Source organism: Capricornis sumatraensis, chromosome 6 (assembly GCF_032405125.1).
Source record: "Capricornis sumatraensis isolate serow.1 chromosome 6, serow.2, whole genome shotgun sequence".
NCBI lineage: Eukaryota > Metazoa > Chordata > Mammalia > Artiodactyla > Bovidae > Capricornis > Capricornis sumatraensis.
The window spans coordinates 111,476,057-111,503,550 of record NC_091074.1 but is presented as its reverse complement, the minus strand read 5'-3'; the positions used below and the strand labels follow the sequence as shown (position 1 = coordinate 111,503,550).

Genomic DNA, 27,494 nt, shown 5'->3' with positions numbered 1-27,494 from the left:
ATGTCATGAAAAGGATGGAGAAGCACCGAATAGAGGGAATGAAAGAGCTTCAGCCATAAGATTTTCCGCCAAAGGACAGGGTCTCCTGGGGGCAGGAGTGCTCCAGAAGAGCCTACAACATGCATCCGGTCACCTGTCCCTCCATACATCCACCGATCCATCCATCCATCCATCAGTCCATGCGTCCACTCACTGATCACATTTATCGCACGCTCACTCTGCACCAGGCACGATACTGGATGCCAGTGATAAAGGGGCAAATGAGACACCCTCAGAGGACCAGATGGATGGTGGATTTGGGAAACCAAGTCTCAGGGAGTAACGGATTCCCCCAGATACCCAGCATTTAATGGTTGGACCCAGATTCCCCCCTAAAGCTGCTCATGGGGCACAGGCAGCATTTGTGAAGATGACACTGGGTGGAAACGTGGGCTGAAAGGGTGGTGGGGAGGGACACCTGGCCTCCCAGTAGCTGCAGGTCAGTGGACGATGGAAATGGTCTGGTCAGCCACAGCAAAGACCGGGAAGAGGGGCCCAGGGAAAGACGCATGGTGGATGTGGAGCACGGTGCCCGAGGCAGGCTCGTAGAACAGCAGCTCCTGTGCCTGCAAGTCCAGCAGCACCCCCAGCTGAGCTGGGCAACGCAGCAGCGCCAGGGGCTCGTGCTGCCCGTCGTGTGAGAAACGGAACTCCTGGCCGTAGCGGGAGAAGACCCAGGAGAAGGCATTGCAGCCCAGACGAGAGTCACTGCCAGAACCCTTGCGGGGCAGCTGGCCTAAGGCCACGCCCACCTTGTACGCACAACTGTTCTGGACATTTACCATCCAGGCGTGCAGCCCAGCCTGGAAAGACATGTCAGCCAGGGCATTGGGCCAGTGGTCAAAGCGCTCTGGACCATCTGCACAGGCCTTGGACTTCTTGGCACTGAAGGTCAGGGTCCTCCGATCATCTGACAGTTGCAAGAAGGGGCTGACTGTCCTCTCATCCATACGCACGTCCTCCGTGCCTGCCAGAAAGAATTCTCTGAGTTGCCCAAGGCCCACCCTCAGCCCTGACCTGGTCCGCCAGGTAGCAAAGGGCTTCCTCACCACTCACTGGCAGGTAAAGCCATTTACTCTCTCTGAGCCTCAGATTCCTCATCTATAAAAGTGGGGATCAGAACAGGACTTATCACAGGGTGGATGTGAGGATCAAATGAGATGATACCTGTAAATTACCAAGCATTAACAAGTGAGAGAAATAAGGCCCAGAGAGGAGAAGCGAGTTGCCCAAGGTCACATACCAAGTTAGTGGCAGGAGCCAAATGAAGACCCACCATATTGTTCCTACATTTAGCATTGGCACTGATTGGGCTTCCCTGGTGGCTCAGATGGTAAAGAATCTGCCTGCAATGTGGGTGACCTGGGTTGGGAAGATTCCTCTGGAGAAGGGCATCGCTACTCTAGTATTCTGGCCTGGAGAATTCCATGGACAGAAGAGCCTGGCAGGCTAAAGTCCATGGGGTCACAAAGAGTCAGACACAACTGATCAACTTTCATGCACTGATTGCAGTACTCTCTAGTTGGGCATACGCAATATCCAGATCAGACTTGTCCTAGTGACATGGTTCCTGAAAGCTTGAAAGCATCAGATATGCAGTGTCCAACAACTCAGTAAATGCGACTGCTGGCAAACCAGGCACCACTGGATTCCAGAATCTAGAGAAGAGAAGCTGTAGCTTGTACTAACATTTTAAGGAGAATGTGCAGGGAGGGAGGGTTAAAATTGAATTCAATCCATTAACTTAGCCTTTCTGTGAACCATGAAGATACTACAACAGGCAGTGTAGAAGCTTCCATTTAATTTGGGGGAGACCTGCTTTGAGAACCCTCCCAGTGGGGGAATTCTAAGAGGCAGGAATCCACATCACGTCCACCTCTGTGGCCCAAGTATGCAGCACAAGGCCAGACCCACCACTGGCCTGAGTCAATGTCAGGTGAGTGAGACGAATCTAGGAAGCTCAATTCTTGCTCCAGGTGCTCTCCAGCTGGCCACATAATTGCATGTGCCAAGTCGTGTTCAGTCGTGTTCCAATTCTTTGCGACCCTACGGACTGTAGCTCACCAGGCTTCTCTGTCCATGGAATTCTCCAGGCAAGAATACTGGAGTGGGTTGCCATGCCTTCCTCCAGGGGATCTTCCTGACCCAGGGACCAAACCTGCAACTCTTGCGGCTCCTTAAAGAGAAACTAGGTTTCCAAGAAATAGTACTGAGCTGTTGCAGTAGGGCAGAACATAAGGAGGACGTGACTTCTGGGAACAGGATTTTTGCCAGACCCAACCACAGAACAGGCTGGTCTGGAAACAGAGAGGACCTGGCCCAGCTGCCCCAACCCTGTCCAGAACTTAGGCTCCATTGGCAAGCCTGCATCCAGCATCAATGGTTGCTTAAGCTATGATGCCAGACACACCAGTCCCCAGTGTGACACAGCAGCAAAGCCCACCCAGACAGGAGCCTGGCTCCAGCAGTTCCTAACCTGAGAGGGATCCGAGAATGGCTGTTGCCCAGAGTTGGGTCAGTAATGGACTCCGAGTGCACTTCTCATTAAAGTTTAACTTTTCCGACTCCTTGGGATCCAAAATGCCCTCTGCTTCCTCCGTCCTTGTGCAGGGAAAAAAAAAAGAAAGAGATTTAGGGAGGTTCTGGAAACGCATCTGGATCAATACAGGAGGGGGACGGAAGTAAAATCCTCTTCCCATGAGGGTGACAGCAAGAATGGCCAGGCCCCACAATAGGAACCCCCAAAGAGAAGGGGCTGGAGCCAGAAGAGAAGGTGGGCATTCCCTCTATGCCTTGAAGCCTTAATTCCAGCAAGGCACATGGTTTATAGGGAAGGGAATACTTGGTGTCAATGTGTTCTGTGGGGAAAGCAAGTTACCGGTGTCTCTCATGAGTTAGCTGGGAGGAGGACCAGAGCTACAAGGAGGATCTAAGCCTTTTGTGCCATGGTCTTTCTACTCCATCAGCGTGCATGGAGAAAAATCTCGCTTTCCTTCAAAATCTACTGCAGCAAAACCTATTGGTATGGTCAAAAGGTACAGCCATTCCTCTGCTCTTAAATCAAACACCTCTCAGGAGTCACATAAGAAGAAATGATCAGTTATCACCCCAACCATAAAGTAATCATAGCACTTTGCTCCCAACAGACACCTCTTTTCAGCTCGCAGCAGGGACTGGGTTTTGCTGGAAGAGATTTGGGAACACAAGATACCTAGGAGGGGAGTATTGTCATGTATTTAGCAGCCGGGCTCTAGGCTTGCTGTTTCTATGTAGAATCTCAGGATCTTTGCTCTAACTTGGGAGGCAGTTATTTCATTGGACAGGAAGGAACCGAGATTCAGAGAAAGCACTCAGCTAAAAAGAAGAACCTGGATTTAAAGTCTTGCTACCCTGCAGAAACAAAAGAAACCCAGACTGGGGTCCAGGCACCATTATCTTTCCCTTGACCTGAAGTGAAATCTGAAGGGCTGTGAGGCAGAGTGAGGATTCACCTTAGGGCCTCACAGACCTCTGATCTGGCTTCTGAGAAAGAACCTTCCCCCTGCCTCTAATCCTGAAGGTAGCTTTGAGCTCAGGCAGCAAAGAAGTGAGAACACACACTCTCCTCCCCAGATCTCGTGGCTCTGTCCACAATCAGAGGAGGAGGCTAGAGGGCGAGCATGTCTCCTCATGGATGCCAGCTCTTTTTTTTTTAAGACTGGCACCAACTGTCCTGGCTTGGGAGGAGCGAGGTGAACAGAGCCCTAGGAAAGCTGAAAGCAGCCTCTAGTTACAAAGACTCTTTGTGGTCGGGACAAGAAAGGCTCTGTTGCTGTCTTCTCAAAGCACTGAGGCTGGCTCTGGAGAAGCCTCAGCGACCAGGTGGGGAGGAAGGAGGAGGTGGTGTCAGCAGTGCTGAATCATCATCAGAGCAAATCTGAGGCCAGTTATAGACACTAGAGTCTAGAGAATCGGCTGGTCCAGCTGCCTCATGCCATGGAAGAGAAAACTCGTGACCCCAAAGGAGCAGGAATGAAACGAGGCTGGCACGCACCAGGGCCCTGGCCAGGACCCGAACACCCAGTCTGTGCAGCATGGCCTTCTGTCATGGCAGACCAGGGCTGAGCTCAGCCACAGACATGGAAACAACCTTAGGGGCCGACAAACAGGTTTTGAAAATGGTATAATCGTCCCTCCACGTCCTAGGGGGACTGGTCCCAGGATGCCCAGGGGTACTAAAATCCATGGGGCATTCACATCCTTTGCAGTCAGCTCTCTGTATCTGCAGTTCCCCATCTGCAGATTCAAAAACACTCAATCCCTTGGTTGGTTGAATCTGTAAGTGGGGAGCCCATGGAAATGGAGGGCCAACTCTACTTTGAGAGTACGCACCCTCAGTCTAAAAGCACAAAGCACTACAGATAAATCCTGAACTCTCCTAGTAGGTTTGTCTACCATACTATGGGTTTCGCAACTCAAACAGCTGTTCGTGTATTGTAGGACTGAACAAATGAATAGATACATTGCTCTTGCTGGGAGCCACAGTTCTCACTGTGAAAGAACTACATAAATACAGAATAAGGAAAGGCATAGGAAAAACCCTGTGGTGTTTGACCAGAATTAGAAGTTGTGATACAGACTCAGGAATAAAAAAGTTATGTGCACACACACTCCCCAACCCTGCCTGCTGTCTACTGAGAAGGCTTGGAAGCAAAGCATCAGTCGCAGGGAACACACCTAAAGCCTAAATCTTTTTAAATACTCTTCACCACTAAAAGGAACCAAGACTCCCTGGAGAAATAGCTGATTCCAGAGCTTGGGCAGGAGAAGAAGAAGCTGTGCCTAGGATATCTTCTTGTGCTGAAAAGCAAGAAAGTGCTCTAAGAATGATGAAGCATTGTCAGAAGGATCTGGCTTGAAGGGACTCCTACTGGCCAAATCTGGGACAGTTTGAAGGTCAAAATTAATAATAATAGTAATAGATTACAATGCACTGAATAAAACAAGAATCTATGAGTCTATGTTGATACTAAATAAGTGAATGAATAAACTAAGTCCTAGACACAGCAATCAGACAAGAGGAAAAAATAACAGTAAAGGACTCCAAACTAGAAAGGAGAAGTAAAACTGTCACAGTTTGCAGATGACATGATACTGTACATTGAAAACCCTAAAGATGCCACCAGAAAACTACTAGAGCTCATCAATGAATTCAGTAAAGTTGCAGGATACAAAATTGACATACAGAAATCTGTTACATTTCTATACGCTTAACAATGAACTAGCAGAAAGAGAAATTAAGGACACAGTCCCATTTGCCATCACATAAAAAGAATAAAATTCTTAAGAGTAAACCTACATAAGGAGGTAAAAGGCCTATAGGCAGAATGCAGAAAAATATAAGACACTGATGAGAGAAATTGAAGAAGATACAAACAGATGGATACACCATGATACAAAAAGATACACCATGTTCTTGGATTGGAGGAATTAATATTGTTAAAATTACCATACTACCTAAAGCAATCTACAAATTCAGTATAATCCCTATCAAAATACCAAAGGTATTTTTCACAGAACTAGACAAATAATTTTAAAATTTGTATGGAAACACAAAAGACCTCAAATAGCCAAACAATCATGAGAAAGAACAAGGCTGGAGGACTCATGTTCCCTGACTTCAGACTATACTACAAAGCTACAGTAATCAAGATCACATGGATCAATGGAACAGAATAGAAAGCCTAGAAATAAACCCACACATTTATGGTCAGCTAATCTATGATGAGAAATTTGTTTTCCGTGCACTGAGTCAGGAACCTGTCACTGGCTCTCCACCCAGGCGGGTGTTATATCTGGGGCTCAGGGAGGTTTTAAGACGGGTAGGACCAGGCTGCTCTGTTCTATCTTTTACCCTGAGCTGTAGAGGTTCACCAAAATCAGATTATTGAATACTCCAAGTATGTCTGAGCAGTGGAAGGAAGTACTGACCAGAGGATCTGGAGGTTTGGGTTCTAGTCCTGGCAGTGCTGCTGACTGGCTGTGACCTTAGGCAAATATCTATCCCTCTCTGGCTCAGTCTTCCCCCTTGACTAAGGGGTTGATCAGATGGTTTGCTAAGACTCTACTGTTTTTCACATTCCCAACAATAGTAATAGTCGAAATAACTGTTTCCTTATCTTGACCTACAAGGCCCTGAGCTTCCCTGGAGGCTCTGAAGGTAAAGAATCTGCCTGCAATGCAGGAGACCTGGGTTTGATCCCTGGGTTGGGAAGATCCCCTGGAGGAGGTCATGGCAACCCACTCCACTGTTCTTGCCTGGAGAATCCCCATGGACAGAGGAGCCTGGCAGGCTACAGTCCATGGGGTTGCAAAGAGTCGGACACAACTGAGCAACAACGATCTGCAATGAAGAAAGCAAGAACTTACGATGGAGAAAATGGTCTCTTCAATAGTGGTGCTGGGAAAACTGGACAGCTACATGTAAAAGAGTGAAATTAGAACATTCTCTAACACCATATACTAAAATAAGTTCAAAATGGATTAAAGACCTAAATGGAAGACTAGAAACCAAAAAACTCCCAGAGGAAAACATAAGAACACTCTTTGACATAAATTATAGCATTTTTTTGTCTGTTTGTTTTTTGGCCACATTGCGCAGCATGTGGGATATTAATTCCCCAACAAGGGATCAAACCTGCGAACCCTGTGCTGGAAGTATGGAGTCTTAACCACTGGACTCTCAGAGAAGTTCCACGTAGCAATATTTTTTTGGACCTGTCTCCTAAAGCAAAGGAAGTAAAAACAAAAAAACAAATGGGGCTTAATTAAACTTAAAAGCTTTTGCACAGCAAAGGAAACTATCAACAAAATGAAAGGACAACCTAATTGGGAGAAAATATTTGCAGATTATATGACCAGTAAGGGGTTAATAGCCAAATATATAAACAACTCATACAACTCAACATTGAGAAAACAAAAACTCAATTAAAAAATGGGCAGAAAGGGAATTCCCTGGAAGTGCAGTGGTTATTCCACACTTCTACTGCAGGGGACTGGGATTCAATCCCTGGTGGGGAAATTAAGATCCCGCAAGCCACATGGTGCAGCCAAACCCTGTCCTCCCAGAAAATAAAAACAAAAATGGGCAGAAGACCTGAATACACATTTTTCCAAAGAGGACATACAGATTGCCAACAGGCACCTGAAAAAATGCTCAACATCACTAATCATCAGGGAAATGCTAGCTAGAACCACAATGAGCTATCACCTCCCAGCTGTCAGAATGACTATCATCAAAAAGAACACAAATAACAAATGGTGAGGATGTGGGGAAAACAGAATCCTCATATACTGTAGTGGGAATGTAAACTGGTACAGCCACTGTGGAAAACAATATTGGAGGTTTCTCAAAAAAAAAAAAAAAAAATCCCAACTATAAACAGAACTACCACATGACCTAGCAACTGTATTACTGGGTCCTTACATACACACACACACACACACACACACACACACACACAAAACCACTAATTCAAAAAGACACACGCACCCCGATGTTCACAGCGGCATTATTTATAACTGCCAAGATATGTAAGCTTCTCCAGGCCAGAACAGTGGAGTGGGTAGCTGTTCTCTTCTCCAAGGGATATTCCCAACCCAAGGATCGAACCCAGGTCTCCCACACTGTGGGCGGATTGTTTTCCAGCTAAGCCACCAGGAAAGCCCAAGAATACTGGAGTGTGTAGCCTATCCCTTCTCCAAGAGTTCTTCCTGACCTAGGAATCGAACCAGGCTCTCCTGCATTACATGCAGATTCTTAACCAGCTGAGCTACAAGGGAAGCCCCATATACATACGTACACACACACAAAAAGAAACACTAATTCAAAAAGACACATGCACTCCAATGTTCACAGCAGCATTATATATAACTGCCAAGATATATAAGATATCTAAATGTCCATTGACAGATGAATGGATAAAGACAATGTAGTGTGTATATATATATATACACACACACACACACATACAGACATATATACATATATATACAATGCAATATTACTCAGCATAAAAAAAAATGAAGTTTTGCCATCTGCAACAATATGAGTAGATGTGGAGGGAATTCTGCCAAGTGAAATAAGTCAGCTAGAGAAAGAAAAATGCTATATACCACTTATATGTGGAATCTAAAAAAATACAACAAACTAGTGGCTATAACAACAAAAAAAAGAACATAGAGAAATAGAGAATACAGATATAGAGAACTAGTGGTTATGAATAGAGAGAAGGAAGGAGGGAAGACAGGGGTAGGGGATTAGGAAGTACAAACTATTATGTATAAAATAAGCAACAAGCCTACATTGTACAACATAGGCAATATTATAGCCAATATTTTATAATAACTACAAATGGAGTACAACCTTTAAAAACTGTGAGCCACTATTTTGTACACTTATATATTATACATCAACTATACTTCAATTTAAACAAACTAATATAATGCTGTATGTCAATTATACTTCAATTAAAAAAGGTAACATCTCTGATAATGGGACAAAATGATATCAGTGCCCCCTGGTATGACAGACAGACTGAGGACATCATGTATGAGATACTCTTGCCTGAAATGTACAACCTGAAGCTAATCGTGAAGTAACATGAGATAAACTCAATTGAGGGATATTCTATAAAACTGTCCTAGACTCTTAAAAAGTGTTTAGAGGGGCAAAAGGGTGAAGGAAAAATTACAGATTAAAAGATCAGATGGATTGGGCATGGGGGGGAATGGGATTCCAAAGACTATTAAGAACATTTTTAGTACAACTGGCAATATTTGAATACAGACTCTATATTAGATAATAATGTTATATGGACATGGGATTTCCTGAATTTAATAATTATACATGGTATGTAAGAGAATGCCTGTTTTTTGGAGATTCATGTTGAAGTAGGTGATAAGATAAAAAGTCATGCTATCTGCAACTTACTCTCAAATAGGTCAGAAAAAATAAGTTTTTCTGTACATATACACTAAACAGACAGGAAGAAAGAGATATAAGAAACAGAGAGCAAATGTGGCTAACTGATATCAATTAGTATTTCTAAGTTTATTATACTACTTTAGCAACTTTTTTATTCATATGAAATATTTCAAAACCAAAAATAAAGAATTTTTAAAGAAATCAGATCAGCTTGATATTGAGGACAGACTGTATTAGGGGAAGATGATGAAAATAAAAGAGAAAAGATTAGGAGAGGGACTTCCCTGGTGGTCTGGTGATTAAAATTTCAAGCTCCCAGTGCAGAGGGCCCAGGTTCAATCCCTGGTCAGGGAACTAGATCCCACATGCCGCGACCAAGAGTTTTGCATGCTCCAACTAAGACCCGGCGCAGCCAAGTAAATAAATTAAAGAAAAAAAAAAAGAGAGAGAGACTAGAAGTGTGGAAAACATCATAAGGAGACAGTAACCTAAATTTAGGAACATCCATACTGCAGAATACTTCACAGACTTCCCAAAAAGTGACGTAAATCTAAATGTACCAGGATAGATAGACTGATAAGTTATAAAACAAATAGGAGGTGATCCCATCCGTGTTTTCAAAACAAAATTTTAAAGAGGGGAAAAATCCCCCACACTCTTTTGTGGTTAAACATGGGAAAGCCTACAAGACACACATGTAAAGCTGATCACCACTCAGAAACAGAATAGGGAAGAAGTGATAAAGACATTTTTCATTTTAAATCATTTACTACTGGTGAAAACTATTTTCTTTCTGCCATGTGCATATATTGCTATTGATATCTATATTGCTATCTTTATAAAAATAAAGAAGAATGGACTGTGCTCCCCAAGCACACGTTGTGTCTGTGAGCTCTGAAATCTCACACACGCAGGGTAAGAATTTAATTTCTTTGCCTAGAAAATTATCACCTCTTGGCCACTTCCTAGTGTGATTAGATTCAATATCACAGTTATCCAAGTCTATGCCCCAACCAGTAACGCTGAAGAAACTGAAGTTGAACGGTTTTATGAAGACCTACAAGATCTTTTAGAACTAACACCCAAAAAAGATGCCCTTTTCATTATAGGGGACTGGAATGCAAAAGTAGGAAGTCAAGAAACACCTGGAATAGCAGGCAAATTTGGCCTTGGAATGCTGAATGAAGCAGGGCAAAGACTAATAGAGCTTTGCCAAGAAAATGCACTGGTCACAGCAAACACCCTCTTCCAACAACACAAGAGAAGACTCTACACATGGATATCACCAGATAGTCAACACCGAAATCAGACTGATTACATTCTTTGCAGCCAAAGATGGAGAAGCTCTATACAATCAACAAAAACAAGACCAGAAGCTGACTGTGGCTCAGATCATGAATTCCTTATTGCCAAATTCAGACTTAAATTGAAGAAAATAGGGAAAACTACTAGACCATTCAGGTATGACCTAAATCAAATCCCTTATGATTATACAGTGGAAGTGAGAAATAGATTTAAGGGTCTAGATCTGATAGATAGAGTGCCTGATGAACTATGGAATGAGGTTTGTGACATTGTACAGGAGACAGGGATCAAGACCATCCCCATGGAAAAGAAATGCAAAAAAGCAAAATGGCTGGCTGGGGAGGCCTTACAAATAGCTGTGAAAAAAAGAAAAGAGGCGAAAAGCAAAGGAGAAAAGGAAAGATATAAGCATCTGAATGCAGAGTTCCAAAGAATAGCAAGAAGATAAGAAAGCCTTCTTCAGCGATCAATGCAAAGAAATAGAGGAAAATAACAGAATGGGAAAGACTAGAGATCTCTTCAAGAAAATTAGAGATACCAAAGGAACATTTCATGCAAAGATGGGCGTGATAAAGGACAGAAATGGTCTGGACCTAACAGAAGCAGAAGATATTAAGAAGACGTGGCAAGGATACATGGAAGAACTGTACAAAAAAGATCCTCATGACCCAGATAATCATGATGATGTGATCACTAATCTACAGCCAGACATCTTGGAATGTGAAGTCAAGTGGGCCTTAGAAAGCATCACTACCAACAAAGCTAGTGGAGGTGATGCAATTCCAATTGAGCTGTTTCAAATCCTGAAAGATGATGCTGTGAAAGTGCTGCACTCAACATGCCAGCAAATTTGGAAAACTCAGCAGTGGCTGAAGGACTGGAAAAGGTCAGTTTTCATTCCAATTCCAAAGAAAGGCAATGCCAAAGAATGCTCAAACTACTGCACAATTGCACTCATCTCACATGCTAGTAAAGTAATACTCAAAATTCTCCAAGCCAGACTTCAGCAGTACGTGAACTGTGAACTCCCTGATGTTCAAGCTGGATTTAGAAAAGGCAGAGGAACCAGAGATCAAGTTGCCAACATCCACTGGATCATGGAAAAAGCAAAAGAGTTCCAGAAAAACATCTATTTCTGCTTTATTGACTATGCCAAAGCCTTTGACTGTGTGGATCACAATCAACTGTGGACAATTCTGAAAGAGATGGGAATACCAGACCACCTGACCTGCCTCTTGAGAAATTTGTATGCAGGTCAGGAAGCAACAGTTAGAACTGGACATGGAACAACAGACTGGTTCCAAATAGGAAAAGGAGTACATCAAGGCTGTATATTGTCACCCTGCTTATTTAACTTATATGCAGAGTACATCATGAGAAACGTTGGACTGGAAGAAACACAAGCTGGAATCAAGATTGCCAGGAGAAATATCAATAACCTCAGATATGCAGATGACACCACCCTTATGGCAGAAAGTGAAGAGGAGCTAAAAAGCCTCTTGATGAAAGTGAAAGAGGAGAGTGAAAAAGTTGGCTTAAAGCTCAACATTCAGAAAACGAAGATCATGGCATCTGGTCCCATCACTTCATGGGAAATAGATGGGGAAACAGTAGAAACAGTGTCAGACTTTATTTTTGGGGGCTCCAAAATCACTGCAGATGGTGACTGCAGCCATGAAATTAAGACGCTTACTCCTTGGAAGAAAAGTTATGACAACCTAGATAGTATATTGAAAAGCAGAGATATTACTTTGCCGACTAAGGTCCATCTAGTCAAGGCTATGGTTTTTCCTGTGGTCATGTATGGATGTGAGAGTTGGACTGTGAAGAAGGCTGAGCACTGAAGAATTGATGCTTTTGAGCTGTGGTGTTGAAGAAGACTCTTGAGGGTCCCTTGGACTGCAAGGAGATCCAACCAGTCCATTCTGAAGGAGATCAGCCCTGGGATTTCTTTGGAAGGAATGATGCTAAAGCTGAAACTCCAGTACTTTGGCCACCTCATGTGAAGAGTTGACTCATTGGAAAAGACTCTGATGCTGGGAGAGATTGGGGGCAGGAGGAGAAGGGGACGACCGAGGATGAGATGGCTGGATGGCATCACGGACTTGATGGACGTGAGTCTGAGTGAACTCCGGGAGTTGGTGATGGACAGGGAGGCCTGGCGTGCTGCGATTCATGGGGTCGCAAAGAGTCGGACACGACTGAGCGACTGAACTGAACTGAACTGGCCACTTTCTCCGGCTCTTGGGTCTCAGAACCTTTCAAGACTTTTCAGAACTCAGGTAGGGCCTGGTGAAATTCTTTTATTACTGCATAATTAAAATAGAATTTTCCTAGTAATGCAGACTTAGATTTCAGATTCTTTCATTAGAGAAAGGGGGAATGAAGTAGAGAAGACAGTACTGGTCAGGTGTCAGCTGTGGGTCCAAGCCCCAGTTCTGGGGCTCAGGCAAGTCCCTTCCCCTCTTTGAGCCTCAGCATTCTCATCTGTAGATGGAGATGGTGAAACCCTCTCAGCCGGGTGACTGTACATTTTTTAACAGGATAATGTTTAAGAAAGCCCATGACAAGCCTCAAGCCTGGCTTCAGGGAAGCCACTCAGCTGCCCACCTCGAGCTTCCTCCCAGGAGCAGTGGGGCCTGACAGCAATGGACTTGGTAGACTTCGGAGAGGTCAAAGGCCATGGTTTCCATGACTGCCCAAGCAAATACCAGGGCCATACTCACCTCTCAAAAATCTCCTGCTCCTTCTGCTGTGAGAAAAGAAAACAAAGTCAGCCTTGGCACCAGAAACCCAGCAGGTCATCAAGACCTGACTACAATTAACTTGCATGGAGGGCTCCACGTGAAGAGAAATTCTAGAATCAAAACATCCACTCCTTCTTTAAGACCGTGCACAAGTTTTATGGGTCCTTCTTCACAGGCCTCTCCCATCATGCACTCAAAATGAATCCCTCTGTGCCCTGAGCCCCGTGGCACCCTAGGTTTCCCTCCGACTACACTTCTGGACAATCACCTATTTACCCAACATTTCATTGCCCATTGGCTCAATGGACGGGACTCACTGAGTTTTCTGTTGTGACTCTCCCCGCGTTTGGGACAGAATGTGCTCAGCACATGAAAGCTGTGTGACAAAATGAATGCGCGATCTGGGACAGTCACAGAAACCATGACGCCACAAGAGGGGCAACTTGAACAACGACAATGTTGTTCCACATTCTCATTTCTCTGCTTGGCACATCTACTGCGATGTCACACTGGCACCTTAAAACTGCGGGTACCAGCATATGTATATAAAATACATTGAAAGAATATGAACCAACATATTGGATGGTGATTTCCGGGTGGTGGGAGTGAGGATGAGCCCTGTATTTGCAGTGGACCTCTTGTCAGTGCAGTGTTCTCTCTGCAAGCTTCTGGACTCCCTCTCCCCACTTCCTTTTACAAAGCTATGACTCTTGTCTTTGAGGCATCAGCTTTTAAGTCACTTCAGTCAGGAAGGCTTCCCTGACTACCACCCCCCTCAAGCCAGGACTGCAGGGGCCCCAGGTCCCAGTAATGCCCTCTACCATAGCACATATCCCTCCATGTCTTAATTATCAGTTTATATATTTGTCTCTTCTACAAGGCTGGGAGTTGCTGACAGCTGTATCCTGTACCTGCACCCTTAGGGCTTTCCTTGTAGCTCAGATGGTTAAGAGTCCGCCTGCAATGCAGAGGACCCGGGTTTGGAAGATCCCCTGAAGAAGGAAATGGCAACCCACTCCTGTATTCTTGCCTGGAGAATTCCATGGACAAAGGAGCCTGGTGAGCTACAGTCCATAAGGTTGCATAGAATCAGACACAGCTGAGCAACTAACAACATGCATCGATAACACAATGCTTAGCATACATTAGGCACTCAGTAAATATTTGCTCACTACTGAAAGAACAGTTACCAGTTGCAAAAACAAACAAAAAATCCCCATATAGTTATACTGCCCTGTCTCATCCCGGTTCCAAATTATCATTTTCCACCCACCTCCTACCAATAAAACAGTCTCATTTTCAGACTTTGGCGGAATCTGGTCAACTTGTGGTGTCCTCACCCCCGCCTGACTTACAATCAACTGGAGGTCATCCAGATGAGTGAGCATGTCCACCAGGCTGCCACGGATGGTGTCCAGCTTCTGCAGCGCCTCAGCCCAGTGTACTCGCTGCGTCAGGATACTCTGGTGGGCCCGCTCCTCTTCACCATGCACCTGTTCCAGCAACCTCTGCTCCTCGCTCTCGCACAAACTCCTCACCAGACCCAGCCGCTGGATGACCAGTTCCCGAGCTGCGCTGGCCATGCTCTGACCCGGAATTAAACAAGGAGTTGGGTCCTGGCATAGCCCCAAGCAAGATTAGGAGGGTTGGGGCTCAGCCAGAAGAAGTGCTGAGATTGATTAGCCACGTCTGATATGGGTTACAGTAAGGGTAGTAATAGTGCTTAAAACACCCGAGCCCTAAGATTTCCCAAATGTGGTTCAGGGAAAAGAATGCTGAGATCCAGACATCCAGGTCACATTTCATGGAGCTAAGATAACAGAATGAAAGTGCTGGGCAGGACTCAAAAGATCCAGCTGGAATTACTTGCTTGTTTCACAGTTAGGAACCCAAAGTTCAAGAGACCAGGTCAGAGAATCATAGAAATGCAGAGCAGAAAGGCCTAAAAAGTTTATCATCAACAGAATGCACACAAACAGTAGTCCAGTTCCTATTTGGACCATGCTGGTGGTTTAGTCGCTAAGTCATGTCTAACTCTTGCAAACCCATGGATTCCTAGACTCCTTAGTCCATGGGATTCTCCAGGCAAGAATACTGGAGTGAGTTGCTATTTCCTTCTCCAGGGGATCTTTCTGACCCGGGAATCAAACCCAGGTCTCCTGCATTGCAGGCAGATTTTTTTATCAATTGAGCTATGAGGGAAGCATCTATTTGGACCATGGCTGAGGACAAAAAGCTCATTACTTCCCAAATCTGTCCATTGCAATTGCTTCTATGGTAGCATTCTTAATCTGCCACACAAGAGGGCTGAAATAAATTCTAAGTCAATGAATTTAGCATGTGTCCCCTAGCAACTAGCACAGTGTCTGGCAAGGAGCAGGTGCTCAAATATTTACTGAATGATTAACGGGAAAAGTTCTTTCTACCTTAAGTCAAAAATCTCTTGGTGGTGCTCATATACCAAGTCAGTGGCAAAGCAGGGGCTAGAACCCAGTTCTCCCGACTCTCAGTCCAACACTATTCCCCTCCATCAATGCCATCTGGTAACCCATCCTCCCCAATGGCACTGTTGTCTGAAGCTCCTGCACTCTTGCCAGACACCTGAGGGTGAAGCTATTTCCCTCATGCCAGAAAGTCGGGGCTAGTCAGTGGCTCTCCTTGTTTCCTGCCCCTAAAGACCTGCCTTGCACAGTGCAGGGGACAGTTAGGCCTGTCTTTCAGCAGCGACTGAGACCCACAGTGTGCCCCAGGCAGAAGAGAGACGGCCTGAGTGAGTGCCTGCGTGAACCCCGGGGTTCAGATTCTAAGTCCAGTGTTCTTTGGAGGCAACATAACACAGTGGTTAGGAAATTAGGCTGTAGAGACAGCGCCTAGGTTTAAATATTAGCTGCTTTATTTACTAACTATGGAACATTATTCCTTATCTTCCCTGGGCCTCAGTTTTCTAATCTATCAAATGAAGATACTAATAGTACCAACCTCATAAGGCTACTGTGAGGGTCAAGTGAGTCAATATATATAAGAAGAACAAAGCCTGGCACATACATATTTGGTATCATTAGCTCTTGCTCCTCTCTCTAGCCCACCTCAATGCCTTTCCCACGGGTGGGTCTCTGTAGTCCCGTTTGTACTGTATGAACAGGATCAAGAACAGACCCAAGATGCATTAGATACCCCCTGACAAGAAGGCTGCAGTCAATTTCAACACGCTTCTTGAGTCACTCCCAGGGAAAAAAAATTTTTTGCTTTCCAAAGATATCCCTGAAGAAACTAAAATCCCTGCTAGATCAAAACACAGGCTTCCCTGGTGGCTCAGATGGTAAAGAACCTGCAGTGTGGGAAACCTGGGTTTGATCTCTGGTTTGGGAAGATCCCCTGGAGGAGGGCATGGCAACCCACTCCGGTATTCAATCTTGCCTGGAGAATCCCACGGACAGAGGAGCCTGGTGGGCTACAGTCCACGGGGTCGCAAAGAGTCAGACATGACTGAGTGATTAACACACACAGACCAAAACGCAGAAATGCTGGAAAAATAGACCAAAGCATCCTTTTAAAGTGAAGCTACTTCTGGCAGCTTAGAAAAGGAAATCCCTTGGAGTCCAAAAGTAGAAAGGAAACTGAAGACCAGTGTAATCAAGAGCTGAGGACTCAACTAGCTGTTCTGAATGGGGCTTGTGATTTACTTTAGAATTGTATACTCATGTAAACCATCATACAAAACAAAAGTGCAATTAAGACCTCTCTGATTTAAAAAAAAAAGGGAGAAACTTTCTACAAATGAGGGAATTATTAAAAGATGTGCTTTAAAATGAATCCTGCACACAGCAACTAGAGAAAGCCTGTGTGCAGCAACGAAGTCCCAGCATAGTAAAAAAAAAAAAAAAATTTTTTTTAAATTAATTAAAAAGTTCTTAAGGGGACCAAAAAGAGACCATAAATAGAATATACAACTTTCAAGTTAGCACAGGGAAAAAGAAGGGAGGAGGGGTTGATTAACTCAAAAGAAGGGAGGAAAGGAAGGGAAAAAAGCATAGAAAACGTGGACTACAGCAGGGGAAGGATAAATTGGGAGGCTGGCATTGACACAGACACACTACTATATACACAACAGATAACTATAAGAACCTACTATACAGCACAGAGAACTCTACTCAGTACTCTATAATGACCTATATGGGAATGGAATCTAAAAAAGAGTGGATTTATGTGTATGTATAACTGATTCACTTAGCTGTATAGCAGAAACTAACACAACATTGTAAATCAACTATACTCCAGTAAAAATTAATTTTAAAAAATAGTAAAAGTGGACTACATAGAAAACAGGCCTCCCGGGTGGCTAATGGTAAAGACTCCACCTGCCAATGCAGGAGACGCGAAAGACGTGGGTTCGATCCCTGGGTCAGGAAGATCCCCAGAGTAGGAAACGGAAACCAACTCCAGTATTCGTGCCTGGAGAATTCCATGGACAGAGGAACCTGGCAGGCTACCGTCCATCGGGTCACAAAGAGTCAGACATGACTAAGCATACACAGAAAACATAAAATGACAGCCATAAATCTAAGTATATCTGTAATCTCAATAGCAATAAATTGATTAAACTCACTAGTTAAAAGCCAGGGGATTATCAGGTTGGACTTTTTATAAATATTTCTGTAACCTTTCTGTAAAATTTTATTTATTTATTTACTTATGACTGTGCTGGATCTTTGTGGCTGTGCGGGCTTTTCCCTAACTGCTGCAGGCGGGGCTACTCTTCACTGTGGAGTGCAGGCTTCTCATTGCGGGGGCTTCTTTCATTGCAGAGCATGGGCTCTAGGGGCTCAGGCTTCAGTAACTGTGGCGCATGGGCTCAACAGTTGCAGTTCCCAGGCTCTAGACCACAGGCTCAATAGGTGTAGCGCAGGTGATTAACTGCCCCGTGGCATGTGGGATCTCCTCAGATCAGGGATCAAACCTGTGTCTCCTGCACTGACAGATAGAATTCTTTACCACTTAGCCACCAGGGAAGCCCTGGATTGTTTTTAAAAAGGAAACAAAATCCTGTTTCTAAAACACACCTGAAACAACATAAGTTGAAAGTAAAAGAAAAGAAACTGATATATCCAGAAAACACTTGTTGGTCTAGTAACGAGTAAAAGACAAAATAGTCTTGAAGGCAAAAAGGATTCCTGTTCATAAAATGTCACTGCTGCTGCTGCTAAGTCACTTCAGTCGTGTCCAACTCTGTGTGACCCCATTGACAGCAGCCCACCAGGCTCCTGTGTCCCTGGGATTCTCCAAGCAAGAACACTGGAGTGGGTTGCCATTTCCTTCTCCAATGCATGACAGTGAAAAGTGAAAGTGAAGTTGCTCAGTCGTGTCCAACGCTTAGCAACCCCCTGGACTGCAGCCTACCAGGCTCCTCCACCCATGGGATTTTCCAAGCAAGAGTACTGTCACTGAAAAGTGACAAAAAAGGATGTTTTGCCAGGAATATATAACAAATTTAAATATATACACTTAATAAATAGTACCAAGAATATAAAAAGAATTGACAAAATTATAAGGAAAAATTGGCAAATTCACAGCATAGTATGAAAATGTAAATCCCCTTTGCCAGTAATCGAAAAATCTGGCAATCAAAAAAATAGTAAATATAGAGAAAATTTGAACTTATTAATAAGCTTAATTACGGACTTCCTTGGAGGTCTGGTGGTTAAGGCTCTGAGATGCCAATGCAGGGGGCCACAAATTTGATCCCTAGTCTGGGAACTAAGATACTGATACTAATGTAAAAGGTAAAAACATATATTTGAAAATTTTAAAGTATAAATAATTAATAATAAAATAATTAAAAATCTAATAACTCATAGCATAAGAAAAAAGTTGTAGTAGAGATTTTAAAATACTCTAACTGAATGACACTGAAAATACTATATCAAAATTGTGGGATATCCCTCTATCAATACCTAGAAGGAAATACACAGCTTAAATGCTCACTTTGAAAATGAAAAAAGACTAAAATCAATAGGCTGTGTTCAACTTGGGAAGTTAACAAACTACAGAGTGAATCCCCCCAAAAAAAAAATCAGAAGGAAAAAAATCATAAAGAGGAAATAATAATGGAAAACAGATGCAATCAGAAGGGAAAAGAGAAGCAATCAGAAGTTCTCAGAAGAGAACTTCAACAAGCTCTGCCCACACCTACCCATCTACCTGCACCTGTGCTCATGCCCTCTGTCTTCCCATTTCTGTGGATAAACTGCCTGTGCATCTTACCTATGGCCAATACTTCCACTTGTTTACTAGCTCCCACCCCCTCTGCTAAACCAGATTGTCCCCTTTTCCTGCATCATTAACGTTCCCCTCTCTACTGTGCAATTCCCATCAGCATACACACACAGAGTAATCTCCAGCATCTTAAAAACCAAGCAACAAACATCTGCTTGTTTGTTAATGGCATATCCGTCTCTTGATGGATATCCCCCTCTACTCTCTCTTGATGGCATATCCCCCTCCACTATCATCCCATTTCTCAGCTTCCTTCTACAGCAAAATTCCTCAAGAGTCATCTGTGCCAACTATCTCAAATTGCTCTTCTTCTACTCTCTCTGAAATTCACTCTGCTCACACTTTTACCTCAGTACTCTACCAAACTCCTCTTGTCAGGATCTCCAACGAGGAGCATGTTACTGAAGAGTCCATTCTCATGTCTCCCCTGACTTGATCTCTCTGCAAAATCTGAACCCATCTCCTTGAAACCTATTGTGGGACACAGCACTCTTATTAACCGTTTTATTCCTGTGTACCGATTGCTTCCTTCTTGGTCTACTTTGCTTGTTCCTGTCTACTCGATGGTTAGATGTCAGAGTACCCTGGGGCTCAGTCCTTGGAGCCCTGCTCTTTTCTATCTGTATTTTACTCACTTAGTGATCTCGTCATTTCCCATGACTTTCACTTTATACTCTCACTTATTAAAAAAAAAAAAAAAAAAGACAGTGTACTAAGTTGTGTCCGACTCTTGTGACCCCATGGACTGCAGCCCACCAGGCTCTTCTGTCCATGGGATTCTCCAGGCAAGAATACTGGAGTGGGTTGCCATTTCCTTCTCCAGGGGATCTTCCTGACCCAGGATCGAACCCAGGTCTCCAGCACTGCAGGCAGATTCTTTACTGACTGAGCTACGCAGGAAACCCCAACCTCCCTTACACACTGATACATTTATGTCTCCAGCCTAGCCCTCTCCTAACTTGTGTACTCAGCTATCTACTCAACATCTTAACTTGAATGCCTAATAGTCATCTCCAACTGAACACGTACAAAACTGAGCTCTCGTCTCCTCCCGCACCAGCCATCACTCTACACGCAATCCTTCCCCACCCCGGTAAATGGCTGTCCCATCCCTCCAGTTGCTCACATCAAAAAAAATAAGAGTTAACCTGATCCCTCCTCCCTTTCTCTCACAAACTACATCCAACCCATCTGCAAATCCTGCTCTTTCTTCCCTCAGAAAGTATGTATTAATATATGCTGCTTCTCACCGTTCCTACCACACTCTGCTACCGCTGCTGCTAAGTCGCTTCAGTCGTGTCCGATTCTGTGCGACCCCATGGACTGCAGCCTACCAGGCTCCTCCATCCATGGGATTTTCAAGGCAAGAGTACTGGAGTGGGTTGCCATTGCCTTCTCTGCCTACCACACTCACTCAGGTCCAAACCCCTCTCAGCTCTCACCTGGATTACTGCAACACTTCCTCATCAGTCTCCCTGTTTTTACCTTTGCTGCCTATGGTCACTTCTCAACACAGCAGCTGCTCCTTTTAAATCTTAAGTCATATCATCTTACTTCTGATAACTTCCTGCCTTCCCCAAATAAAAAGCAAAGTCTCTGTGTGTGACCCGTGAGGATTCTACCTAGCTCCATGCACTGCTCTCCGACTTCACCGCCTTTGTCTTCTTACTTGTTTACTCTGCTCCAACATGTCAGGTACACTCCCATCTCAGGGTTTTTGCACTTGCCTTTTCTCTTTTTGGAACACTCTTCCCCAGGATATACAGTCCATTCCCTCACCTCTTGGAAATTTTATACAAATATCAATCTTCTTAATGAGGCAATTCCTGATCACAGCATATGTAATTACAACCCCATTCTCAACATGACCCACCCCCTTCCTGCATTCTATTTCTCCATAGAGGTAATCACCTTTTGACATAGCATTTATTTTATTTGTTATTAGCCCTCTCCACTGGTGGCTTAGCTGGTAAAGAACCTGCCTTCCAGTGCAGGAGTTCAGTCCCTGGGTCAGGAAGATCCTCTGGAGTAGGTAGTGGCAACCCATTCCAGTATTCTTGCCTAGAAAATTCCATGGACAAAGGAGCCTAGCAGGCTACAGTCCACAGGGTCACAAAGAGTCAGACACGACTAAACATGGCATGCACACACACACACACACACACACACACACACACACACACACACCCTCCCCTGACTAGAATGTAGGCTTCACGAAAACAAGAATTTTCCTATGTTTTGTTCACTGTGGAACCTCTAGCACATACACCAATTGCGCTTGGTGTGTGGCAGGTGCTTACAGAGGTTTGTTAAATAATCAAATAAATGACAAAAATGTTGTAAGTATTCCCCTCAAAATCAGCACCTGCTACGAAAGCTTCTATTCAACATCGCACTGAGGTCCCAGCCAGTGCAGTTAAGACAGGAAAAGGAGAAGGATGAAGAAAAAGAGAGAAATCATCAGGCAAAGAGAAGCAGAGATGCACAGAGAAGAGCTGCCTGGACTTCTAGCAGCTTGTCAGTTCCTGCTTCTCATCCCCTTTAGGTTCTGAAAGACTCGTGTATCTAAAATCCAAGAAATGCTGTTTCACTTATGCTATCAGTAGTTCAACTAGACTCGATTCCTTGCGATCAAAATCATTTATTTTTTGGCTAAAATAGTACCACATCTGCTCCATGTACTTTTGGGGAAGGAGGGCAGGGGAGTGCAGGAAGAAACTCATAGCCCCTGCCCTTGAAGGGCGCACTTGAGACTTAAGAGGCAGCAGCAGCAATGCGTCAACTGAATAAAGGATCGGCAGTGAGGCACTGTGGGCCTCCCAGGCGGCACCAGAGGTAAAGGACTTGCCTGCCAATGCAGGACATGCAAGAGAGACACAGGTTCGATCCCTGGGTCAGAAAGATCCCTTGGAGGGGGCCATGGCAATCCACTCCAGTATTCTTTCCTGGAGAGTCTTATGGATAAAGGAACCATGGTGGGCTACAGTCCATAGAGTTGGACACGACTTGGCACGCACGCACTAGTGAGGTGCTACAGAGGGATCACCTTCTGGGAGTCAGACGATCCAGCTCATAGAACTGACTCTGTGAGTCAATTAACCTCTGGGGGACCCATTTCTCCGTCTGTAAACAGGGATGTTACTACCACCTCCTGCCTAAGACTGTCACAAAGAATGTGCAATGTAAAAGCCATTGGTTATTTTATAATACCGGGGCTGAGCACAAAATAATTAAAGTGGTAGAAGACTCATCTGATCTTTTACCTGAAGAAAGTTATGTTTAAATCAGTTTTTGCATCAAATGCATTCTAGGAACAACCCACTCTGCCCAGATGTAAAACCAAGAAAGAGGAAACCATCCTTCCTGAGCATCCAGCTTTGTCAGTAGCACAATGGGTCTGTGAGGTTGGGAAGGAACGCTAGACTGGTCTAAGCCCCTAAAGCTGAGAGCTTATCCTAGGAGGGGGCCGGGCGGTGGGTGGGGGGGAAGGGGAAAAATTACCTACCACTGCTCTCTGGTTCTTCCCTGGCAGGACGTCAGCCACATATTTGGTGATGGTAGCACTCTGTAACTGCAGCCTTTCACACTGGTCCACAATCTTGTTCTGCAACACAGATGACATCCATGGTATCTGGATCCACAGTTGGTCCATTCACTCCATTCCAGTGATTTATTTCCCCTTTTACCCCACCTCAGCCACCTACTCCCATGGTCGTATCTCAGAACTCATCATTATTGAAAACTATGCCACTTCCAAAATCTTCAGGGATCCCACATCCTACCCACCACTTTCCATCCTGGATCACGCACTCTAGAATCTCCATTCCAACAATCCTTCAGCTTAGATGGAGTCACCAGTACATTAGTCTTAGCACTTTTCACTGTCCATCATCCCTTTTTGTGGCCTTGCTTCCCTCTTGATCCTCAAATCCCATGGTCCATCATAATCACTTTCTTATATTCACTCTTCATTTATATCCAGACCCCTAACTGTCCACACCTGCAACTGAGCACAAAAACATGGCTTCCTAAGCTGCTCTTCCCCAAGGAATCCCCATTCATTAACAGTACTTCCAAGCGTCAATCTCGCTGCTGCTGCTGCTAAGTCACTTCAGTCGTGTCTGACTCTGTGCGACCCAATAGACGGCAGCCCACCAGGCTCCCCCATCCCTGGGATTCTCCAGGCAAGAGCACTGGAGTCGGTTGCCATTTCCTTCTCCAATGCATGAAAGTGAAAAGTGAAAGTGAAGTCGCTCAGTCCTACCTGATTCTTAGCGACCCCATGGACTGCAGCCTACCAGGCTCCTCTGTCCATGGGATTTTCCAGGCAAGAGTACTGGAGTGGGGTGCCATTGCCTTTTCCATCAATCTCGCTACCCAGACCAAAATTCCAGGAGTTACTCTCCAACCCCACATCTAATCCATCAGTGAGTCCTACCAGCCTCTTCTCCAAAGTCTCTCTCTTCTGGCCACTTATGGTCACCTTTATTTCTTTTTTTTTTTTTGGGTACACAATTTTTTTTTTTACTTTATTTTACTTTGCAATACCGTATTGGTTTTGCCATACATCAACATGAATCTGCCACAGGTATACACGTGTTCCCCGTCCTGAACCCCCCTCCCACCTCCCTCCCCATATCATCTCTCCGGGTCATCCCAGTGCACCAGCCCCAAGCATCCTGTATCCTGCATCGAACCTAGACTGGCGCTTCGTTTCTTATATGATATTATACATGTTTCAATGCCATTCTCCCAAATCATCCCACCCTCTCCCTCTCCCACAGAGTCCAAAAGACTGTTCTATACATCTGTGTCTCTTTTGCTGTCTCGCATACAGGGTTATCATTACCATCTTTCTAAATTCCATATATATATGTGTTAGTACACTGTATTGGTATTTTTCTTTCTGGCTTACTTCACTCTGTATAATCAGCTCCAGTTTCACCCACCTCATTAGAACTGATTCAAGTGTACTCTTTTTAATGGCTGAGTAATACTCCATTGTGTATATGTACCACAGCTTTCTTATCCATTCATCTGCTGATGGACATCTAGGTTGCTCACCTTTACTTCAGCTGTTCCACCCAGATCACCATGATCTCCCACAGCAACTGCTGATAGAGTCTCCTAACAGGGCCTTTATTCTTGACCACCTCCCCAGCTTCCTCGTTAGCCATTGCCACCTTTGGTAAGGAAATCAGATCAAGTCACATTCCAGCTCAAAACCCTCTCGTGGCTTTCCAATGCACCCACAGTGAGACTGTAACCAACAAGGCCCTACCTGATGGGACTCTGCCTTTCTGTCCAATGTCCTCCTACTACTCCAGCCTGCTTACTGTTCCATAAATACACTAAACCCGTCCCGACCTCAGTGCCTTTGCACCTCCTGCTCCTTCTATCTCCCATTTATGTCTTGTTCCTCGACTCCAAGAAGGCTTAAGCCTTCCCTGACCATCCCACACTTCATGTCATTACTTTTTTTCTCTCCCTTGCACTTATTACTCCCTGACTGTATATCGTGAGTCTGTTTACTACTTTGGCAGCTGTCATCCCCTACAGGAACATGAGCATCATGACTTTAACTTGTTCTCTATGTCCTACTACCTAGAAGAGAGTTTCTATACATAGAAGACCCTGAATAAATATTCAGTATTTGTCGAATGAATGAACACCCACTTCCTTGGCCCCAAGAGTTTCAGCAGTTCACAGCTCCTGAAGCTGTGAGCATTGGCCCTGAGACGGGAGTTTTTAGAAATGAAGACACCGAGGCCCACAGAGAAGTGACTTGCCCGTGGAGACGGCCAGGTCCCAGCTTTGCCACTCCACTTCTCCAGGTAACAGCTGGAGCACTTCCAAGCAGCAGCTCCGCTACCATTTCCCCTAAGAGCTTTGCCCCAGTTCCATCTGCCAAGGGCGACTCAGCTGTCTCTTCCAGGCAGTTCTTATAAATCCTTCCCTCCACAATCAGGACTCAGTCTTACACTTCACTGGCCCAAACAACCAAGTTAAAGAAATGACTTGACTGGAAGAAAGCTGTGGCCACCACACACCACAAGACTGAGGGAAGTGAGACTAGCTTCTGAAAAGCTACAGGGCAGGTATCCAGAAGGTAACAGAGAGGTTGCTGAGCTGGCCTTGTTTTTGCCCAGTTTAGTAACAATCTTGCCCTGGGGCAAAATTTCTTTGATTGGCCAGTGGGACAGAGAAGTCTGCAAAGAACCCACAGTTTACTCAAAATTGGAGGCAGGGGGCTTCCCCTGTGGCTCAGTGGTGAAGAGTCTGCCTGCCCGTGCAAGAGAGTACGGTTTGATCCCTGGTCTGAGAGGATCCTGCATGCCTCGGAGCAGCTAAGCCTGTGTGCCACAGCTATTGAGCCTGTGCCCTGGGGCCCAGAAGCCACAACTACTGAGCCCATGTGCCCTGAAGCCCGTGCTTTGCAACAGAGGCGGCCGCTGCCGAGAGAGGCCCACACACTGCAACTACAGAATAGCCCCCACTTGCCACCAACAGAGAAAAACCTGGGCAGCAACAAAGACCCAGCACAGCTAAAAATATTTTTTTTTTAAAAAAATTGGAAGGAGAGAAGGCAAGACACATGAATAAGATGAATATGCGAAGGGCCTTAGGAGGGCTCAGGGAAAGCCCCCTGCACCAGGCAGAGTCCATTCCAAAGCAAATAGCAGGCTTGCTCCCCCAGTCCAGGTTTCAACCCCTTCTACCACTCAGATTCAGCCCTGATGGCAACTTTTTTAAAAAGGTCTTAAGTTCTCACTCCCATTAGCATTACTTCCTCCCTCCAACCACTGACGCAAAGAGGCGGTTTTTCTCTGGCCTCGGCAATGACTCCTCTGGTCCAGCCCCTGAACATTTGGAACCCTGAGAAAGTTATTGCCCTGTTCTGGGCTTCAGCTAGCTCCCTCATCTATTAAAGGTAGGTAGGACCACACCTTCAAAGGTCTGGATGGGATGAGATGATGGCTATTTAAGTGCTTTGGAACTTGCAAAGTTCCAAAGTTTCTATCCATCGCACCAGTTCATTATACCACATTATCCAAATTTATTTTCATCATCACCAACTTGGTGGTCCTACTTGTTACCCACCAGGAGTTTTTCAGGTGCTGTTGGATAACTGAATCCCTCTCTCCAGTACCCTGTCAGGTGTGCTTATAACAGTCCAGTCTGAGCCCTCAGGCGTCACAGCTGCGCAGACCTCCAGGGTGAGGTTGGGAGAATCAAGCAGGTTAATCAAATTGCAAAGAAATCCCCAGGGACCAAAGGTGGGGTGGAAGGAGATAGGAAGCCCCATGGTGACTTGACTCTCCAATCTCAGCAGCACAGGGGAGGTTGGTGGCAGGAAGCCAAGCTGGAGGCGGAGGTGGGAAGAAAGAAGGCCTAAGTGAAGGGTTCCAGTAGGAACCTCCTGACATCTTCCCCGCCCCCTCCGTTTACCTAAGTGAAACCGGCTTCAAGTACAGTCCAGGCCAATCCTGAAAGGGAAGAGAAGTCACCTCACCAGGAAGGCTGAAGGGAGGATGAGGGGAGGAGCTTTGAGTCGAGGGGCTAGGAAACAAGGAGAGACCGAGTTTTATCAAGTTTCCAAAGGGGCGGTAGCCGGAGAACGCCTTGTCCCGGGCACCTAGAGCAGCGGAGCCCTTCACTGCTCAAAGCCAGCCCCCCCGAGCAACACGTTTAATAAATGCCTCCAAACTACAAATGAGGACACTGAGGCTCAGAGATTGCGAGACTCACAGAGAGGACCTGATGGAGGTGGGACTCGAACTCAGGTCAGCTGGACTCCAGAAGCCACACCCTCAACCGCCTCGCTCTACAGCCGGTGCCTCTCGCGGAGCCACGACTCCCCGACCCGCTGCCGGGCCCCTGCCGGGTCTCAGCGCCTCCCCCACACGGCGCCCCCTTCTTCCGGAGCCCGCCGCCGGCCTGCGCCCACGCCCGCTCACCCGCAGCTCTTCCGCGCGCTTCTCGGCCCGGCGGATGCGGTGCCCCCGGCAGCGGCCGCCCAGCCCCGTGCAGGCGGCGCACACGAGCCGTCGCTCGGAACAGCAGAACCAGTTGAGAGCCTGGCCGTGTTCGGGGCAGAGCGGCCCCGGCCCGGCCCCTGGCTCCGGCCCCGGCCCCGGCCCCGGCCCAGCGCCCTCGGCGGACAT

At 45.5% G+C, this 27,494-nt stretch overlaps 1 protein-coding gene across 1 annotated transcript; it reads right to left on the bottom strand.

Moving 5' to 3' along the window:
- Positions 1-479: 479 nt before the first annotated feature.
- On the bottom strand, positions 480-27,494 carry BSPRY (B-box and SPRY domain containing). Its single transcript, XM_068974647.1, has 6 exons — positions 27,288-27,494; positions 22,835-22,933; positions 14,412-14,642; positions 13,036-13,061; positions 2,516-2,640; positions 480-1,006 (listed from the first exon to the last, which is right to left on the bottom strand). The coding sequence occupies exons 1-6, from the start codon at positions 27,492-27,494 to the stop codon at positions 480-482; spliced, it is 1,215 nt and encodes a 404-aa protein (XP_068830748.1).